At 38.1% G+C, this 20555-nt stretch overlaps 1 protein-coding gene across 11 annotated transcripts in view; it reads left to right on the top strand.

Moving 5' to 3' along the window:
* The first annotated feature begins 883 nt into the window (after window positions 1–883).
* The window catches only part of PTPRC (protein tyrosine phosphatase receptor type C), a 74067-nt gene continuing 54395 nt past the window's right edge, over window positions 884–20555 (top strand). For 6 of the 11 annotated variants that reach the window (XM_061378950.1, XM_061378953.1, XM_061378949.1 and 3 more), the window contains exons 1-2: window positions 8734–8837; window positions 8924–9041. In XM_061378950.1, coding sequence (XP_061234934.1) covers window positions 8975–9041 — 67 coding nt within the window. In that variant the 5' untranslated portion in view covers window positions 8734–8837; window positions 8924–8974. Of the gene's footprint in view, window positions 1055–1149; window positions 1342–2693; window positions 2730–8716; window positions 8838–8923; window positions 9042–20555 lie in introns of those variants that run through there. The other 5 variants (XM_061378954.1, XM_061378956.1, XM_061378959.1 and 2 more) reach the window with 4 other exon arrangements.

Raw genomic sequence — 20555 nt, forward strand, 5'->3', positions numbered from 1 at the left:
TTAAATTGGACATAAGGAGGAAGTTCTGTACTGTGAAGGTGGTGAGGCACTGGAATAGGTTTCCTAGGGAGGTTGTGAATGCTCCATTCCTGGCAGTGTTCAAGACCAGGCTGGATGAGGCCTTGGGTGATATGGTTGAGAGCGAGGTGTCCCTGCCCGTGGCAGGGGGGTTGGAACTTGATGACTTAAAGTCCTTTCCAACCCTAACTATTCTGTGATTGTATGATTGTTTTTAATCTGCAGTAAAAGTTTTCTGTGTCTTAGGACAAAAAAAGGATAAAATCAGCTTGGACGAGGCAGACAAAATGAGAAGGCTGACAGTTTTTTAAATTTGATTTAATGTAACTATTATGGCAGGCATCTAATCAATTTGAAATATTTTTTCCATGAAGTACATCTAATAGGCTGTGTGTAACCTTTTCCCATGCTACTGCGTCTCACATATATTTTACTTCTGTTCTGTCCCCTCTTCCCCCATTTCTTACTGGTATTGTGAAAATTATTACGTCAGTCAAGAAAGACGGGTGGTAATATCAGATTCTGTTATCACTTCTACCAATGGAGCAAATAAAGCAGGTACATGAACTTTCACAAGACTTCATGGAACATGTTTCTAGGACAATACTTTTAAAAACGTATTTCAAAGTGTATGTTCCAGGATGTAGGCACTTGGGATTTTTCAGTGCTACGGAAGTGTTTTGGTGATACATAAACTTCTCAGAAGAGGTTGCGTCTGCTTATAGTGAACTGGTTTTCAATATTTCCTTCTACTCTTTTATTTATATTATTTATATTTGTATGATTTATTATATTCCTTTTAACTATTTTTCTGTAAAGAAGCTTTGAATTTACTGCCTGTTCTAATTACTTGTTGTTTTTATAGTGTAAGAATAAACAAAGCCAGCCAGTGTATCTTTGGACAGACTTTTTCTGAGTATCAGCATTATGAACATTTAAAGATGGCTTAGAGTGTGTATGTGTGTAACATATAAATTGAAGAGCTTACAGGCAGGAAAACTGAGGGAAAGAGATGTGCAAGACCCTGATGTGCAAGGTAAGTCTGTGGGATCAGTCTGGTTTGTTAACTGTTTCAAATTAAAAGATGGGTATTATGAGTCAAGATTATAAAAATTTTCTGGACTCTTGTAGCTTTATGGCAATAGTTTCTTGACAAGCCACTGAGGAAGAAGTAATGCCTGCCATGTGCTTTCTTTGGAGACTTCTGTCTAACCCATTCAGACATCCCCAGAGAGAAAAATCATGTCAAAATGTGGGGAAGGGTAAGAGATGTGCTATCAGAAGATGACTGACAGCATCGCTATAAGCAGACCAGCCTTCTAGGTAAATATTTGTGGTTTATGCTTGTAAATACCTTGCTCAAAGGCATTTTTGTGCTTGCATGTCATAATGACTGCAATCAGCTGTGGGAATATATTTCTGTCGCAAAAATAATCATAATTTGGATGTTAGGAATATCAAATATGAAGTTATCCTGTATCTAATTGGAAAAACGAACACAAGTATTCTTGTCATCTGACAGATAGCAAAACACTGGGAGGACTTGCGGACCACAGCTAATTGTGTATGACAATGAATCTGGCATCCTAGGTGGGAAGTAGACCATGTGGAAGCAGAAAACTGTGTTAGAAGCAAACAATACAGAAGTTAATGTCACATAAGATACTTACTGGGGAAAAACTGAAAATGGCCAGAGAACCTGCAGCAAGCAAGCTGATCTACTCATTAAGAGACAGACTAACCAGCAGTTAGCTCAGAAATATATTGAGGAAAGGTAGTTCAAAATAAAGGTTCAGAAGCCTACATTGACAGTGGTCATGGCTTGCTTCAGCTAAAGCTGTGCTTTATATAAAACAAAAGAAAAAATAGAAAAAAAAATCCACACCCTGTTATTTCAGGCACTAGCTGTGGAATGAACAGGCATGTCTTTAAGTATACTATAGAGCACACAGGAAAAAACATCCAAGAGATAAGGGAATGTCCTGTGAACTGCAGTGAAGTATGTGAGTTCCATTTTGTAACCAAAATGGAAATACTACGGGAAAGATTGTTTCTGTTGGCATTTTCTTCTTTTTCTGTGTGGGCTCTTTTGTGTTGGCTGGTATTACTATTGCTTTGACCCTAGTTCTTTCAGGACTTCTGCAAACATGACACAACTATGACTTTTGTATAGTGTAGGTAAGATGGCATTTACTGCAGGGTGTCATATAGTCATGTGTGATTTTGCATATAGTTCAGGAAAATTAACTAGCAGACACAGCTTCACTGGTAGGAAGCAATGAGTGAGCAAGTAATCTGTTTTGCTAAAGGCAGGGTGGATTTGGTAGAGGTAATAGGGCAGATCCCACGCAGAGGGAGCTTGTTTAGTACCTTGTTCTGAGGTGGTAGTCCTGTTTCAGTGCGATTGTGCAGAGCACAGCTCCGTGCCTGGCATTCACTTCATTGCTTTTTAAAGTTGTGTTTGTTCATTTGCTGAGACAAAGTCATATTAGTATCTATAAGAATCTAGAAGTTGGCACTAGGAAAAAATGAAACTGAAAAAAAGGAATATCAGACTAAAAGAAGGAAAAATATGCCATTGTTTAAGGGCTCTTCTGAATGAGAGTTCAACAAGGAGTGGTCCATGGGCAACAAGTATTCAAATAATGTTCTCCTTTTCATTTTCCCCTTTAAAGTGGATGGTGGAAAGAATGGAAGAAAAGACACAATGGGTAAGAATGTTTATTCGACATTTCATAGTGTAAAATGAACTCATTCATTGTGCAATTTTTGAATGCCATACAGAAAGCTAAATCCTGAGCTGTTCTCGGCATCAAGCATTCATGCAGGACCATGAAGAGAAGATGTTCAGCATGAATCTGAGTTTGTGCTTATGGGTGTGCTGCCACCATGTAAGGGCACAAAATTATAAAGGGGTGTGTTAGAGCTGTTCCAGAACACCCATTTCAGAATAACTGCCCAGTGTTACTCTGGAATGATTTTATGTGTAAGGAGGAAATAAGTGTGTGGCACTTCTGAGAGCTTATCATTGATTTATTGCTCATTTTGGGCCAGATAGTGAATAGTGCCTCAAGGATACCAAAATATGATCCCTGTCCTGAAGAGATACAGCTTAGATCGTACAGGCAACCTATGAAGCAAAGATGTCAAATCATCATTGCCCGAGGGTTGATAGCAGCATAGCAGTATGCCTGCACAAAAAGCTGTATTGTTTACTCTTGACCTTAAAATAATTTGATCTGATTTGACAATTAAGTAGAACTGTTTTCTTTCTTCAGGAAGTAGTTCTTGGCAATTGCAAACAAACCAGAAAAAGTACGTGCAAAATAGATGCCTCAGCAAATATTCAACAGCAGCAAAAGAGTATTATAACATATATTCTATAGCATGAATAATATTTTCACAGTAAGGCTGTCAAATTAATTTTACAGGATAAAATGCATTATGGAGGTAGTTTCCTTGATTTAAACAGAGTTGCCTTTGGGATGAATTTATCCTGTGTCTGTTAGGGTTTTCTAAGGTGTATGCCTTCAGATTCTTTAGAACTGCTTAATTCTGATGTGCAGCTATGCTGAATATCAGCATAACTGAGCTGAGCCATAAGAGCTCACTTCCATGCAAGGAAAATTATGCAAATCAAAGAAAGTGTGCATAATTTCAAGTCCAAGTGATGTACAGAATATGCAGAGAAATTATTATTTTTTTTTTTTTTTTTTTATTTCATGCTCTGATACTTTGTTCTTTCAAGTCCCCTGGACAAGAAGAGACCAAAGATTAATTTTCAAGAATACATTTCTTGAGAAAACTAATCTATACAACGTTTTGTAAGCACGTTAAAATAAAACATCATGAAGTTTAAGTACTGGTGGAGAACACCATTGTCTGAATTTAAAGACAAAACCAACAACAAATAAACCCAGCCAAACAACCCCTCTTTCCTCCCCCAGAGTGCAGTCCAGTTAAAATTCTTTGTGATAAATGCCAAAGTGACACCATATTGACTTTGAAAATCTGGAGTTGGAAGTTGTGTTGGATAAGGAGTATGAGTGCCCTATTGTTATTTGACTAAACTCTTTGGGGAATGAACACAGGGTGGAACTGAGCATAAATATTTTACAGGGATATATGCAGGCTGTATTCGTAGTGGAAATCATATGAAATTGACAACTTTCAGTAACAGCTCCTATGGCATTGAACACAGTGGAATGATAGGTTTTGGGTGGCACAGGCCCAGTAAGAGTTAGTGTGCAGGGTAAGCATGGCTGTTGTTTGATACCTGAGGACAGATGCCCAATCTTTTTGGGGCAATTCACAACAATCCAAGCTGGGATGCATTTATTTGGCTTGTGGCTGTATGAAACTACTGCGCATACCCTGGTTACTGCTACACTTGCCTTTCCCTCATCTTTCCAGTCTGTTCCTTCCTACTCCTGTGGTTCTAGGCAGAGAGAGGGAACACTCTGGGGTACAAAAGGTGAGTGTCAGAGTTGCTCGTAAGGATGAAGAGTCCATGCTTTCTCAGCCTCTAGGGCAGATGGTTTTATGGCTATTCTCCAATTTTCTCTGCCCTTCTCTGAAATAGGAACCAACTCCTTGGCTTCTCCCCAAAGAACAGTAGGGATTTTTTTTAGCTTCATTAGCATATGATGGAGTTGTTCTGGGGCAGAGGTGTCATGTGTGCTCCTTCCTCCCCCTTGCCTTAGGCAGACACAGATGTCATTGTTGCTTGGAGAGAGGAAAGAAGACAGGAGTCTGTACTGAAAAAGGCAAGATGCCACGCACCCTAAACTGCCTCTTAGTAAAGCTATTGTAGAGCAGGTAGCTATGGGGAAGTGCTTATGTTTATCTAGCCTGTGTGGGTACCTTTTTACACTCCAGCTGTTGCACTTCCTTCCCCTTAGATGTATTGAAAAGGCTGTGGCCCCTTTTTGCAGGTTTCCCACTTAAATGCAATTACCTTCATGGGTGATTTCATTCCCTGTGAGCTCCTGCAAGAGTAAGTACAGCCCAGGCTGTCCATTTGGTTTTGTTTGAAAGTTGGTGAAATACTCTGCAAAAGGAAATCTTGACCACAGAATCAAGCATGTTCAGCTGAATTTTCTCTTCCTCTGCTCTGCTTTTGCCTACGCAGTGTCATAAGACCTGGCCAAGCAGGTCCACTGCTAACTGCCTTCAGAAATAAAAACGTGACATGCTTTGTGTAGTAGTGTTTGAGGATCATGACATGCCCAGCGCACTCTATAATCTGATGCCTTTGTGCAGCACAACTTACAAAACCAAGCCACAGACACACCTCCTGGTAGAAATGAAGGTGGTAGTGATTGTGGAGGCTATCAGAGGTCCTGGTCTCTCTCAGCAAGCTCCAAGATTGTTTGTGATCTGGGCAGAGTTTTTACACTGTCAGTCACTGAGTAACTGCAACATTTTTGCCTGATGTTATGAGAGGCTGTGCAGGAGGATAGGTGTGTGTATTGTTTTGGGGATCACAACTCCTTGCTCTAATGCTGTGGTGTCATTAGCAGCATATGTCACGTGGAACATATGTGTCATGTAAATCAATGCAAATAAAAACCAGAATTTTCATTGCATCTTTCCATAGAATAATTTGATTTTTCTCCCTCCTTATATCATCTGTTTCAGAAATCTATTGCAAGGACAGAGTATCTGAATATACAGACTCTAATAGTATATTTCTTTGTGACTTAATTTCACTCTCACAGTAAAGCCAAGCTGGTTTTGGCAACTGTCAATCAAAGCCAGTTGTGATGTATTTTAGGTGCTGAAGCAGAGTATAGCCTGCATATATCCCTGTAAAATATTAGCTAGATTACTGGTTCTGAAATGCAACTTGTTTTATGTTTCTGTTAGTTCTTGTGAGTTTGTTTCATATGTTGCTTGCCTTTCCATTTTCTTTGTTTTAAAGTTTTAAACTAGATCTGGGTGGTTAATTTATCTGCAAATATATAATAGCTTCAGCAGAGAAGTATTTTCAAATGGGATAATTAGTGCCATATAACAAACATCTATGTCTTAAACCACTTTAAATCTATATAATATTAATCTATTTTCTATTATTATTTCAGTGTATTTTTGAGTAAAATTGTTTGAATTGCTTCATACTGATATATGCAAAGTTTTGGTATGAAGCAGGAGGCATATATTTGTGATATCTTCCAATGGCTTCACACGTAAATTGAGAGGGAAACTGATTGTTATTTGCACTTCGTATTTTTTAAATTTTATTGCAGTTGTGATATAATTACCCTTTGAGCTGGAATTTAACTACACAGAATATGGAGACATTTATGGTAATTTAACAAATGACTGTATTGCAAGATAGTTAAATGGAACAAGATTTAACCTTCTTGCAGGTGGGTTGCTTTTTTGTTTTGTTTTGTTTTGCTTCTTGGTTTGGGGTGTTTTAGCTCTTTTCATAACTTACAAAAGAGTGAGACTTCCAAAGAGATGGATAATTTAAGTATTTACACTTTTTTCTAATGCCATTTTAGAAATCCTTAACAGTACAAATTGCTGGTTCTGGTTTTGCTTCTTTCCAGCACAGGGGAGATATACCACTATAGTTAGCACTGACATAATTATTTGGTTGATGAAAGATTAAGGCTGTGTCCTGAAAAAGGGTTTATTTTAAAAGCCCATTGCTTAATCTGCAATAGAATGAATTAATTCCCTCCCACTCCTCGAGAAGTGGAGGTTCAGTCTGCAGCTTTTGATAAATCAATAGATTATGGTAAGACCAGTGTATTTACACCCCATATATCATTTCCTATTTATGGCTTACCCAGAATTAATCATGAATGTTTTTAAGGCTATTAGAACACACAAAGTCTTCTTCCAAACATAAACTGCAGTCTTCTTCTGAAGGATAAACCCCAAAACTGAGCTCATCCTTCTGCACTATCTCTCATAAAGCATCAGGCAAAAATGATGTGTAGAGTGCACTGTAGGAATTTCCCCTTTAAACAGTCTTCTCTTTCTTGTCCAACTGCTTTTATGGAGCATGTTTTCCACTCAGCAAGTCTGTAACAACTGCTTTCTGACCTTCCCTGTGGCTGAGAGGAACTAAACTGCCCTCCTTCATTAACCAGTAGAGCTGAGATTCTGAAGGCCTGCCGTATACACAGCTTTATATCCTGTGACGTATGATCTAATGCAAATGCTAGCAGAGTACACTAATTCCCTTTCATTCTGTGCTTTTTGCTTGAATCTGAACTTTCTTTTGTGTAAATTTCAGCTTTATGTATGTAGTTGATAATTACCTGCTTTCAAAGGGTCATTACTGGGGGAGGAATCTTAAGAAAGTGTTTTTTGAAACATATATATTTCCTCCTCCTTCTTAGGCCAGGTCCACAGCAGTTTTGAGGACTGGGGAAGATCAGGTGGAAATGGCTCCTGATTCTTGTTGGAGCTTGGTTCTTGTTGAGAGCCTTTAAGTGAAATTCTCCACAGGATAAGTGTTGCAAGCTATTCAACAGATGGCACACTTCAGCCCTTCTGTTATCCTGGTTTTGCATAGGGTAACAGGGACTAAGATGTCAGTGCTGCAGAAAATTTATGGCTACAGTCCAAATTCAATTTGTGACAACTCCAGGATGATGAAATTATTGTATATGAAAGTTGGGGTCTCTGGAGCGTCAGGGTGGTATCTCTATGACAGTTTTGTTTTGAGCACATTTACAGCATAATTATTATTACAGCTATTTTGCATAGATACATATTGCTTAGAAAGATAAGCTAAGATTTTGGCCTGTGTTGTAAGGCTTGACTCAAAGTTGCATGTGTAGAAAGCTGGGTTTAATCTTATGAGGAGATTGATTCTCTTATGTCATCTGTGAATTATTATGTGAATTTGTTCAATGTTTTCCTATGTGATGCTTAGGAATTCTTCCTTTTAGGAAGGACTTATGATATGAAGAATAAGCACAAGTATATTCTCTTCCCCTTTGTTTGTCTTGTGGCAGGATTCTACTTGTTCTTTTAAAATCTTTGAAACCTCCAATATGAGAGACAATCCAAATGTTTATTCCATTTGTAATACACTGTACAACAGACAGGCATCATCAAGTTGTTGAGTATCATCTCAGGTCATGCAGTGAGAGAAAATGTCTTTGGTGTACCTTTCGTTGACTCCAGAAAAGGGACCACAATCTTCTGACACTATCATGGTAAAGAATTGCACTGAGCTATCTAATTAGGAACTGAACATTACAGTAAATGGGACTAAACTGCCTCTATCCGTTTGTTGTGTATTACTCTTACACGTAGGTTTGCATGCATCCTTGCAGAAAGATTCAGAAACATATCCCATATTTAGAGGGGTTTCATTGAATCAGCAGTCACTTCACTCGATGATGTATCTTTTTATGAAGGCCTTGTTGCTAGTGTAAGGATTTTGTTGACCGACGGTTTGGGTTTCTCTTTCTCTCAACAGAAATCTTAAGAAGCATCCATAACATAGAACATTAGTTAGCTTCCAAAACATAGGTGCTCAGTGAACATGTGTAATAAAAAAGTGAATACAAAGACTGTTTTTAAATCCAGATCTTTGCCAAATCTTGTTTAGCTCCTCAGTAGAAAGAAAAAGCTGAAAAAACCCTGTGTTTTTTTGAATTAAGGAAGCTGAGCATTACTGCAGCAACTTAAGAAAAACCCTCTTGACTTCCTGGAACTAAAAGAATTTTTTTTTTTTTTTTGAAGAAGTAATTGTCTCTGACATCACTAAACTGCATAGTGAGTTTGTGAGTGGTTAGTTCGGGGTAACAGAGGAAGCAACTCCTTCACAGATAAGCAGGCAGTGCAGTGTAGGTGCCTAGTTTATTCTCCTTTTTGGTTCAAGTTTTGCAGAGAAATTCTTTTGCAGACAGATAACACTTATTTTGCTTTCCAGAGAGACACACATGCTGTTTCATAAGGATACGCCTGATTTCCAGAAATAACCATGTTTTTGTGGCTTAAACTCTTAGCATTTGGTGTTGCATTTCTGAGACAGGATGCTTTTGTCAAAGGTAGGTAGAAATTAATATTTCTTTCTCACCTTTTGATCTCTGAATGTCCTCTGTAGAAGTAAAACAAATGAAAGCTTTGCAAAGTGGAGGAATAGCAAAATTTTTCAGAAACTAGAATGCAATTGTATGCAACGGTGTCAGAACTCAGAAGATTGACGCATAATGTACAAGGCTAAAATGCCTTCCGCGTGGTCATACATGAGAGCTATACGAACCATTTAGAAAGAAAAAGATTTGTAGTTGTATTTGAAAAAGAATACATATAGATCACTTAGGAACCTGTTCAATACAGTCTTTATGTTTGGTTTGACCTCATGATGCAGTACTTTGTTTTCAGTGTTTAAATCTTTAAGAATAAAATCTTCCCTTCCATTTTAGCCACTCCCTGATCTCAGAATCTGGTTACAGTTCCTCAAATTTTGATATTTACTGAAGTGGGGTTAGTAAAAAAAATCTAAACATTGTAAATTAATCTCTATAGTTGGGGTTTTTATTATTTTTTCAAAATAAATTTATCTATTTTATAAAATCCACTTCTTAAAGAGCCTTCAAAGTTTTTAATTGTCTGCTCAGTTACCTCACTGCAGGTGAATTTGTCACTCTTTCTGATAGAGCTGAAGAGGTTGATCTTGCAAAACATGTTAGGCGTAACAGATAACGTGAGTAGCAAGAAAAGCAATTAATTTTGAGGTAACACTTTATATAAAGACAAAAAAGGATTACATTTAAGAAAATCTTTTTTTTAGAACATGCAGCATTCTATGTATATGTACCTTTCATCAGTTTTGGTAGTGAATATAATTTGGGATAGTTGAGGCAGACACAAAAGCTTTTCTCTAAAGTAATGTTCACCCTAAAAAGTGGCTTTAAACATATATTCTGAAATGCCAGCAGATTATATGCAGGGCTGAAACCTTTTTTTACATAAATTGAATTTATGAGTGCTTCTATCATCACGTCACTATAGTAACTCCAGGTTTATACTGATGTAAGCAAGAAAATGGTCTGTCTTTATTTGATAACCAGCTAAGAAGAATATTTGAAGCACAAGCATTAGTTCTCTTGTCCTCCAAGTCTCTGAAGAGAGGCAGCACTGAGTAAATCTGGTTGGTAGCTGTTGGATACTGTAAGAAAACAAGCGAATGCTGTACTGTAGAGGAAAAGAAAAAAATCCCTTGCTTTTCCTGCCCTCATTTTTTTCCTTTAATTTTTTTCCTTCTTTTTTTAATCTGCCGTCCTACTTTCCATTTTATCAGTCTTTCTGAGACTTCCCACTGCTCCCTGTTCTCCAGAAAGGGCAGGTTACTGTCTGCTCTCTTAGCCAACTCCACAGTCAGTTGATGTGTTAGCTAACAGAGAGGGCCGAAAGACAGAGGGGTAGCAGTATTTTATTCCAAGTAATAGTTATTTTCTCCGTCCGCACACAGTGATTTAGCTTTAGCCAGTTCCTCTCTATATGCTTCTACTAAACTGAAGAGCCTCAAAGAATTAACATTTTAACTCTTGTCTAGCATGGTTAAAGCAATAAACTGTTTCACACTGTAGTATCAAGTACTCAATTTCACACCCTTGTTTTCACCATGTATTTTGGCACAGAGATTGATTCTCCTGTCAGGGTGCCAGAACCTTTATATTTCATCTTTGCAGTGTAGATTACTCTGCCTCATAGCTATAGGTTACTGGTCTTCTAGGGAGGGGTTTGTTAATTGTGGAGCAGCATTTGGAAAAGGTGCTGTGGTTTTATGGCAAGAACAATTTTCAGGCGCTTGTTAGTAAGTGTTGGGTGAGCTTTGGGACTTTAGTTATTGCTGTTATTATTATTCTTCAACAGCCTATTGTACCTAGCGATTTTGAGGACCTAGCAGGAGAAATTTTAAGAGTGCCTGGCATCTACCACATGCACAGACATCCTATAAAACATCTCTGATTTCCTGTAACCACCAAACCACTTTTCACAGCATCAAACTAAATTTAAGCAACAACAGAAAAGTTAGGAATATCTAGAGCCTGCACACAGGCCTGTTCACTACGTAAATCTCCCAAGTAAAAGGCATGTGTCCAGCTGATTATCCTGGTAAGAAATACAGAAGTAATATTTTTTGTGGATGTACCTATACATACCAATATATGGTACCAGTAAATATGAAATTTGGAGTTCTGCCTGTCCTTCTAAATATTTGCATTGCTGAGACATCCCATTAAATTCATCGATGTTTTGTGTACTGTTTGTTAAGTCTTTCATCTCTACATACATGGAATAGCTAGCTTTAATAAATCTTCAGTTGTCAAATATGCACTTCTTAAAATCTTTAGTATAAGATTGATAACAGAATGCTTTCTAATATCTGAGCTGATCTCCCAATTAAAAAACTTATCCCGACATACCTGATACAACACATCTATGCCTGTCTATAAAAACAATCCAACAAACCCCCAAACAACCCAAATGAAAAAACCCCACCTCTAAAGAACTCAATTAAAAAAAACCCAACCCAACACCAAAGAAAACCAACCCAAGACCCTGCCCACCTCCCAGAAAAAAACGCAACAACACCTGAACTCATTAAAACCTTCTTGCCTCCATTTAGGAAAAAAGAAAGAGTAATGCTTGCAGGACAAACAGTATTTTTTTCCATTAGATCATTAATTCATCTTCCTCCCCAGCTCTCCACAGAAATATTAGCAATTTGACAGCTTTCACCCACTTCTGAGCCACTTCCTTTATTTCAGGAAACTAAATAATTGTTTGATAGTTCTGGGTGTGGCTTTTTTTATTTTCCAAGTTAAAAGTACCAAGCTTCAGCAGGCACACTGTGCTGGTTTTGACTGGGGCAGTGTGAGGCAAATAAGCTCCATAGCAAGCACAAGAGCCTGTCCAATAATACCTAAACAGCAATAACAGCTATGAATTTGATCCAGCACATTCCAATCAAATCTCTTATTACCTCAAACCCTTTGAGGCCCATGTTGAGTGCCAAAAAAGGACTTGTGTTTTAACTCCAGCTGGCAACTGAGGACCACACAGCCGCTCACTCACTCCCTCCACAGTGGGATGGGGGAGAGAATCAGAAAAATAAAAGTGAGAAAACACATTGGTTGAGATAAAGACAGTTTAGTTAGTGAAGCACAACCAAAACACGACATTCACTTGCTACTTCCCATTGGCAGGCAGGTGTTCATCTGTCTCTGGGAAAACAGAGCTCCATCACGTTTTACTTGGGAAAATACCATAACTCCAAAGGCTCCCTCCCCTTCCTCCTTTCCCCAGCTATGTATGGTGAGCATGATTCTGTATTATCAAGACTATTTTTAGTGAAATCCAAAGCTTAGCCCCATACCAGGTACTATGAAGAAAATTAATGCTGTCCCAGCCAAAACTAGCACTAGGGGAATTCAACTGGCAGGGGGGTAGGTATTAAGGTAGATGAAAGTGAAGTGAAGGCGTAAGAGGAATGCCTCTGATTTCTTCTTATGGGGTTCACACTGCAGGTTCTGATTACGACTGTCATATTATTTTTTTTATTATTTTTTTTTTTTTTTAGTGCATTTGAGGCTTTCTGAAATACATATCTCAGAGTCCTGCACTCAGGGACCTTTTAATAATTTGAAACAAATTGCCCGCTTTTCACATCTTGCACAGTACCAATACTTTATTGAAAATCAACGGAGAGAATTTGTGTATGCATAGAGGTGGAGGCAGTCCTGCTCATTTCCTGGGCTGGCCAGATGTGAGTCACTTCTAAGGTGGAAGGCATCCAGTTTCATTATGATGTTGTGCCTAAGCCACCAGCAAGACACATGTTAATCAGAGCACAGCAGCACACTAGCATAGCTACATGGTTTCTGGACTAGAATTAGCTACTGATTTAAACCAAACGTAATCTTGTTTACCTGCTCACTTAGACCTGCACAGACATAGGAAGCAGGTAGCTGGATTGGTGATGTGGTATGTAGGTTATAACTGCAGATAAGGCAAGAGATGTTGATTCTGGTCTGATGAGTCTTTCTTACATAGTATGCAAAAGATATTTGCTAGTCATTCTGTATTCACTCACATCAGTATAGTGACATACTGAGACTTAAAGCTCCAAAACTGCCATGCAGAGACAAGTTCTAAAGAAAGTCCATCTCTCAGTGGCACGGTATATTGGAACCGCTCCCTTTAATTTCAGTTTTAATTTGGTGAATTTACATTTATACATTCAGGTACTGAAGAAGAAATTGACAGTGAGTGGATTAGAAACATTGCATATATAATGAGATAAGGCAGAAGAAATGTGGGGGAGGAAGCAGGATGAAGTGACTTCAAAATGTTCCCAGTATCAGGAATCAAGCTCTCTTTTTCTGACTCCAGTGACCTATCTGCAGAGCTGCCCACCTCCCTGGGAGTGTGTATGCATTAAACAAGTAGGCAGTCTCCAGACTGAAATTGTGAATGTATTGTATATAGCACATGAAAATTATCCTGCTTTCTTTTGCTGTGCAGCTGTGTTGTGGTATATACTGTACGATGCTGGGAGCAAGGAAAGGAGAACAGCAGGCCATGAAAATGTTCTGTCCCCTGTTTACATTCCTGATCTAGTTTCAAGAGTTAATATTCATAAGCATACATTTGGCCCACCATGAAGGTAGGGCAAATTAGCCCACAGTGAACTGTCTGCTGTTGTGACTTGAGTTCTCTTCATACTCATTTAACTATCTTGCTCAGAGTTTAGCTTGATTGTCTCTGCATTGCCCTGTGTTTTGTAGCACAGACTTGCCCTGTGTCTTGCCCTTTTGTCATTCCCGTTCTGTATGGCTGTTCCTCTGGTGCTGCCAGCCCTGGGGTGAGTACCGCAGGGGTGGCTGCAGAGATGGCACCCGAGACAGCAGAGGAGTGAAAAGCATCGAAGGAAAATGCCAGGTGCTGGGCAAGGCCTGCTGGTATGAGTTCAGCTTTTCATGGCTGTGGGTGAACTCCTTTCAAACCCTAGCAACAACGTGTTACAGGAATGTAACAGTTTAGATAGGGCTGGAATGGATGTCTGTGACCTGCCTGGGACAGATATGCCCTTTGAGCTGGCTGCTGTGGCTCTGACTGCCAGCACTCTCTGGGAGACAGTGATTGTACCAGACCTTTGTTGTTTTCTGCATTTTGTGGGGATGTCCAGTGTTCACATTTAATCATCTTTAATTGTATATAACTAGAAATGAAGTAGTTGTTTCTTTCAGGCAAGCTGTGAAGTGCAGAACATCCAATACATTCTGGGGGGAATAATTTGCTCTCTTCAAAGCTCAGGTTAGGCTCTGAAGCACTTCTGTACAAAAGATGGTAGTAAGTTTTAAAGTGGTAGAAGTCTGACTTCCTCCTGTAAATATCAAAATTAAAATAACATTCAGTTGTGGTAGCTGCTTTATTCCTCTGCGGCTTTACTCAGATTTTTGTGCTGTGATTCTCTCAGACTCTTGCACTGTGTCTCCTGATGCATTTCCAGGCTATCCATACACTTGCAAACAGATCTTGTTCTACTGGTGTTTCGGTAACTGTCACTGCACTTTATCTATTTCCAGGCTTCTTTCCCTTCCAAGTAAAGCAGTCTGGGGGCTATAGTGCCAGGATTTTTTAAATTAGCTGTGAGCATTTTAGTGCCAGCTTGTATTATCCATAGTGTTGTATAGCTAACAGAATCCACTTCTTTTCTTTTCTACCACTACTTTGCAGTACTTTTCTTTCAGTTATTCCCTCTGTGCCAGTGCTTTCTCAGCTAGCCTGCAAGCTTAGCTTTCTATTCTCTGATTTCAAAGACTTCTCTTACAATCTGTCTATTCTTCATTCATAATCCCACTGCCCTGTGCAGAGCTCTAGAGGTATCTTTTGTTGTGTGTGAACGACATTTTTTGTTGTTGCAAAAATGTGGACTCCATGGAGCAATATTTTTAATTTCCTTTTGAAATACATTCTTTTCCTGACAAAGAGAGAAATAATCAAACTAGCTGTCTAATAGAAAAATGAAGCCATACAATGAAGCTTGTAAGGAATCATGTAAGGAAATAGTAGTTCATTAAATGAAGCATCTATGTCCTATATGAACTGAAAGATTTTACACTTGGGGAAATACAGTACAATACAGAGCCTCATCTAAGATGGTACAAAAATGTATGGCTACTATAGCCTTTCCAGGTTATCATATATATTGCAGAAGCTGTGGCTAGAATATTTAAGATAGTATTAGCCTCTGAACTGTTTCTGGATGCTTGTGAGTTAAGACATGTAAGTGGAAAAAAGCATTAAATGCAGAGCATAGTCAAGCTTCTAGAATAAGATCTAAGACACAGATGTCAGCTGCAGTCTAGCCTGTCTCAGAAACCCATGGTGTGACTTGTTAAGTCATTTTCATTTCTCCAGACCTCAGTTTCATCATTTGTTAAGTTGAGGTTAGTAATGCATACCCTTGTTCCAAAATGTAGAGTCATAATTCTTTAAGTATTCTGAGGGATGCTTGTCTTTTGTAACCTGTAAACTGCTACAAGTTAATCTGAAGGAACTGGTTGTGCATTAAAGTGTATAGTGTAAATAGTGTAGCTGAGCAAAGAAAATAAAAACTATGAAAAAAGTGACTTAAATTTCTTCCTTGTTCTCAGTGCTAAAGCATAGGTGTTGTCAATGGGCAGCTGATACTTTAGTGCTAAGTAAGAACAATCCATGCTGTGCTTAACTTCAGCAAATCTGAAATTCTAGAAAACATGATCATGTCAAATGTAGTCTCCATTTAAACCAACGTAGCATGAAATAACTGAAGTTGTTTGAGTCCCTGTGAGATACAAGAACAGGACTGCCAGCTTTTGGATTCCACTGTATGTGGATGAGTTGAGAAGGTGTGCTTAATGGACTATAGCTGCGAAAAGCTTCATGTTACAAAGCACTGTCCACACTTGAGGATGTAAATATAATAGTGAGCCTGTATAGTAAATTGAGTGGTTTAGGCATCTTAGTGATAGCATTTATAAACATTGGCCAACAGTTCTGGAGAAATGTGGGCCAAGCTGACTCTGTCAACATATGATTTAAAATTATGTACTGCCATAAGCGAAGGAAAGATGATCAATGTTGCTACTGCAGCAACTTATTTAATCTTGAGATAGACTTACAATGTCTATAATGAATGCAGAATCACATACATCTTCACCTTAAAGAAATCTTTTGGTTTTAATGAGTTTTGGATAGAGTATGAAGGATTTCTTTATTCATATCACTCTTTCTTGGAAAAAATAAATTATAATGAAGCATATATATTTAAAATTATATATATTTTTTTATTTGGTCCCTGATGACGGTGAGAGACTATTGCACTACGTCTCTTGAAAGTGATATATAAGTTTTCCCTCATCCCCAAATAATATGTGTAAAGGTGCATGCCTGTGCCATATATCTGTGTATGAGTGGAAGTTTAACCTTTATGATACCTGAGACTGCCCAATAAGTGCACAAAAAGACTTGGCCTTGTTTGCAGTTTCATTAATGCTTCTGTACTCAACTGTGTTGTCTTAACAGAACTGAAAGACTTTTCTACATCCTCCACACACCTGCAATCTAATTTGTTAGTCTGAAGTATTAAATGTGGTTGGGGTTTGAGGGAAAGATGTGAAACAGCGGTAAGAAATATGCTTTACTATAACTTAGCAGCACGTCTGATTTTACTGTCATAGTCTGTTAAGAAAATGACTTACAAACAAATGTTTCTGAGAGCCACCCAGTGTGGCTTCTCACTCTTAAGAAACGTCAGGAGTAATAACATCTTAACACAGTGTCAATTTACATACTTACAGTTTAGAAGGTTTATAGTGGAATGGTGCTGAATGCAAGGGAGGCATTTCAAGGAGATGAATGTGAGATCTGTAAAGAGTTATTTATTCTTGATATTAATGGCTCAAGGTTTTGTGATGCTTCAAGGTTTCATGATACTTCAAGTTTTCATAATACTTATAGGTGAAAATTTCATAAAATCCAATGATGTTTGGCCTCCTGAATTTAGTACTTTATACTTTTCTGAAGATTGGCCAGTTTGACCATGAGGATTTTTAAGTGAGAGAATAGATAGTTTCTATATGTAGTAAGATTTATAGAGGCATACTGTTTATGGAAATCTTGCCTACATATGCCTTTTGAATTAACACAGGATGTATTAAGTTCTCTAGAAATCACAGAAGAGTTCAGGAGAAAAGATTCCACAAAAAATCTGAGATTTGAGGATTAGATTATTCCAAAACCTAATAAAAATGCATTTTTTTTAAATTCTGTGAGTAATCCTAGGTTAAAGGGTCTTTTATTTTTTTTTTTTTTTTTACACCACCCTGAATAAACGGACAAGCGTATGGCACAGTATCTGGTTTAAGGTTATGTGTCAGTGTTGGGGAGAGAGCCATTTGCAGTGTGGAAGTGATTCTGATCCAGAGATGTCAGCAAGTGTGTTGTCATTGCAGGAGCGTGCCTTAAATGGCAAGGGAAGGATTGTCTGCAAACCACAGCTTCTAAAAAAACTCTCTCAATTGAGCAATGAGGACAATTTAATAACACAGAGCATGTCAGATGTAGCGTTTTCGGCTGCTGTCTCGGCAGCTTGTGTTCTCTGTCTCTCTTTGCAACCGAATTGCTGCTCACCTAAGTCTCACCTCAGTGGTGACGTCAGTGGAAAGTCTCAAAAGGCTTTCAAGTGTCTTACAGGATTTATTTTATCTTTGTGGTCTTTTTAGAGTGTTTTGAATTTTCTTTGGCTTTATATTAGAACAGGAAAATAAAGTCCACTTTTATTATTTTTTTACATATTGGAGGTATTCAGACTCAAAGCTCTGTTTTCCTGTGAGCTGTCCTGAGAAAGCTGTTTGGAGGAGACATCCCTAGATTTGCCTGTAAACTCCAAAACACCTGAAACTGTTTTTTCATAGAAGAAAATGATCAGATTTTCAGAAGGCCTTCCTGTGCTCATCACTGAGGTGATGTGAATAATAGGAGGGTGCATCTGCTGAAAATTTTCATGAAGTTATGAATACTAAAGGCTTGGAAAGTCAGGAAGGAGCTGTGTGTAGGTATTTCTTAAAAAGGAATGGTATAGAGGCAAGAGGAAAGGCACATAAGGGGAAAAGCAGCAGTAGCATATGTGTCCAGCCAAAGAGCTTGTATAATCTCCTGTGCTATTTATTTATTTTTCTGAGAAAGGGACATGCAACATCTCATTCAAAGTATCATACAACAGAATAAATTATTTCCTGGATCCAAAATAATCTCTCCTACATAGGTCCATGTATTGCAGGTCTTGCATTGTCCTGTTATAACTTCTTTACGTGACAACAACTGATGCACATATTTCTGGAAGACAACTTTTAAAGCTATAACTGCTGCAGGTAAAAACAGAGTAGTCCAAAGCTCCTCTCTGCCTATAAAGAAACAGTAAAAGATCAGGCCACATACAAAGGTACTATATTGATTTGCAATTATTTTCTCCAGCTGTTTAATCCTTTCATTAACATATTACATTCTCTCAGCAGTGAGTGAAATATGGTAAACAAACAACAGAATGTGTAGATAATGTGTTACAAACACACACACACATTCACTCTTGTATGGGAGAGCACATAATCTCACCCCAGATCTCTCAGAGATTTTTAAGTATTGTACCAGATAGTCTGTCCACAGGAGATGAGCTAACTTGAACAGCATCTGTGTATGAGAGGGACCACATTCTCTTCAGAGAATTTTTATGTTGCTTTCAGCATGCTCATATCTAAGTGCTCATAAATAGTAATAACAACAATAAATTGATTTTGGCCTGTAATTGACCTAACAGATTTATTTAGACTGAGGGAAAATTTCTCTTGAAAAAAAGCAAGGAGAAAGAAATATGGAACTTATCTTCAGGGTTGCATAGGATGACATCATGTTTCCTGAATATCAGATGAACTGTGTAGACAAAAGCTCTGGGAATTGTTTGCAATTAATTCAATTGTGACCTGGATCCATGTTACGGTATAGAATATTTTTTGAAATATTTATTGAACTCTACAGATTATTTTTATTTTCTTTTCTTTTTAATTGGTTGTGATTAATTTGCTGGGTTGTAGTTCAGGGTTGTAAGAACTTGGTTTCTAGATGGCTGCAGGTTTGACTGAAAGGATTTTATTGTGAAATGCTAAGGGTTTGGAATAGCTGTGTTTGTTATTACAGTAGTTGATGATAAGGCACATCTGTGAGTAGAGTCTTGAATGAAGCTGATGTATTGTGTAATAACTATTTAAGGATGTTTTTCTGTATCTGTTCTTAATAATATCTGTCTTTTTGTAAAATCTGAGCTCTGTCTGTTATGTCAACTTGTCATTGTGGCAGTGAGCAACCACAGGTAACAGGAAACAGGTACATAACCCCACATCCTTTTTAAAAAATCACAGAAGATCTTTTTGGTAGTCTTTGAAAAGCACTGCAATGGTTGATAGAGTGATAATTCTGCTAATTTACAGTTGTTGTCAGATCTTTACAGTGTTAGTGGATGCAGTTGGCATCTTTAGTGAAATTTTCTAGTAGTTATAAGAGTTAACATTCAGAAAGAAGTGTTGATCGGATATGGAGCCAAATGGGGGAAGATCAGTGCTGTGGGACAGGGAGTCAGGATGTGATGGTACACCTATTGCTACCCCAGAACGTCAGATGAAGGACAGTGAAACTAGTTTAAGAGAAAATGGATTTAAAAGGATGAAAACCTAGTATCTCCAGTGTTTCTTCAGTGGTGGCATGAAGAAAGCCCTTCTTATTTTTTATTTTTTTAAACTAGCATTTGGTGCCTTGTGCTCTCTAATTGACCTCATACTTTTTGACAGCAGACAGAACTAGTGCAGAGCTTAGCTTACTACTGACTGGTTTGTTGTTTGTTCCCTTGTCCCCTGTCACCAACTCCAAAGCTAGGGAAGAGCTGGAATGAAGGCCCACAGTGGAAGAAGCTGTGGAATCGGATAAGATTGTAATTCCGAGCACACTTATAGTCATGGAAATAATGTCCTTCATTTTCTTAGTGATTATATCTGACTCATTTTGAGGGAGAAGCATTAACACTCTTGCACTGGTTCATCAAGATAGGTAGCATCTTTGTCTCTAGATGAGTGTGGAAAATTACCTGACCTTTGATGGATATTTTGATAAAAGCAGATACATGGGCCCAGGCTGAGTTTCCAGGAAGTGTAGGCAGAATACTATCATTCTTCCATTTATAACAAAGACTAAAGGCAATTCTTAAAGGGGAGGGGAGGAATTCTGTCTCAAAGAAGTGGCTGAGAATGTCTCCCTTCTCTGGGGAGTAAGCATATTATGCAAACGAATGCAGGGGGAAGAAGTAATATCTAGTTAGGAAAATACGTATTTTTTCCAGTCAGGAAGGCATCTCATTTATATCTTAGAACTGCACTATTGAAATGATTGTAGTGTCTCTTCAGAAAGTTCTTAACCTGTAGAAGCTTCCAAACTATGCTGTGAGAGTTTTGTCTGAGAAAATA

The sequence above is a fragment of the Neopsephotus bourkii genome, unplaced genomic scaffold, assembly GCF_033783945.1.
Source record: "Neopsephotus bourkii isolate Nb327-2 ecotype Australia unplaced genomic scaffold, CSIRO-AGI_Nbou_v1 NB_1768, whole genome shotgun sequence".
Taxonomy (NCBI): Eukaryota; Metazoa; Chordata; class Aves; order Psittaciformes; family Psittacidae; genus Neopsephotus; species Neopsephotus bourkii.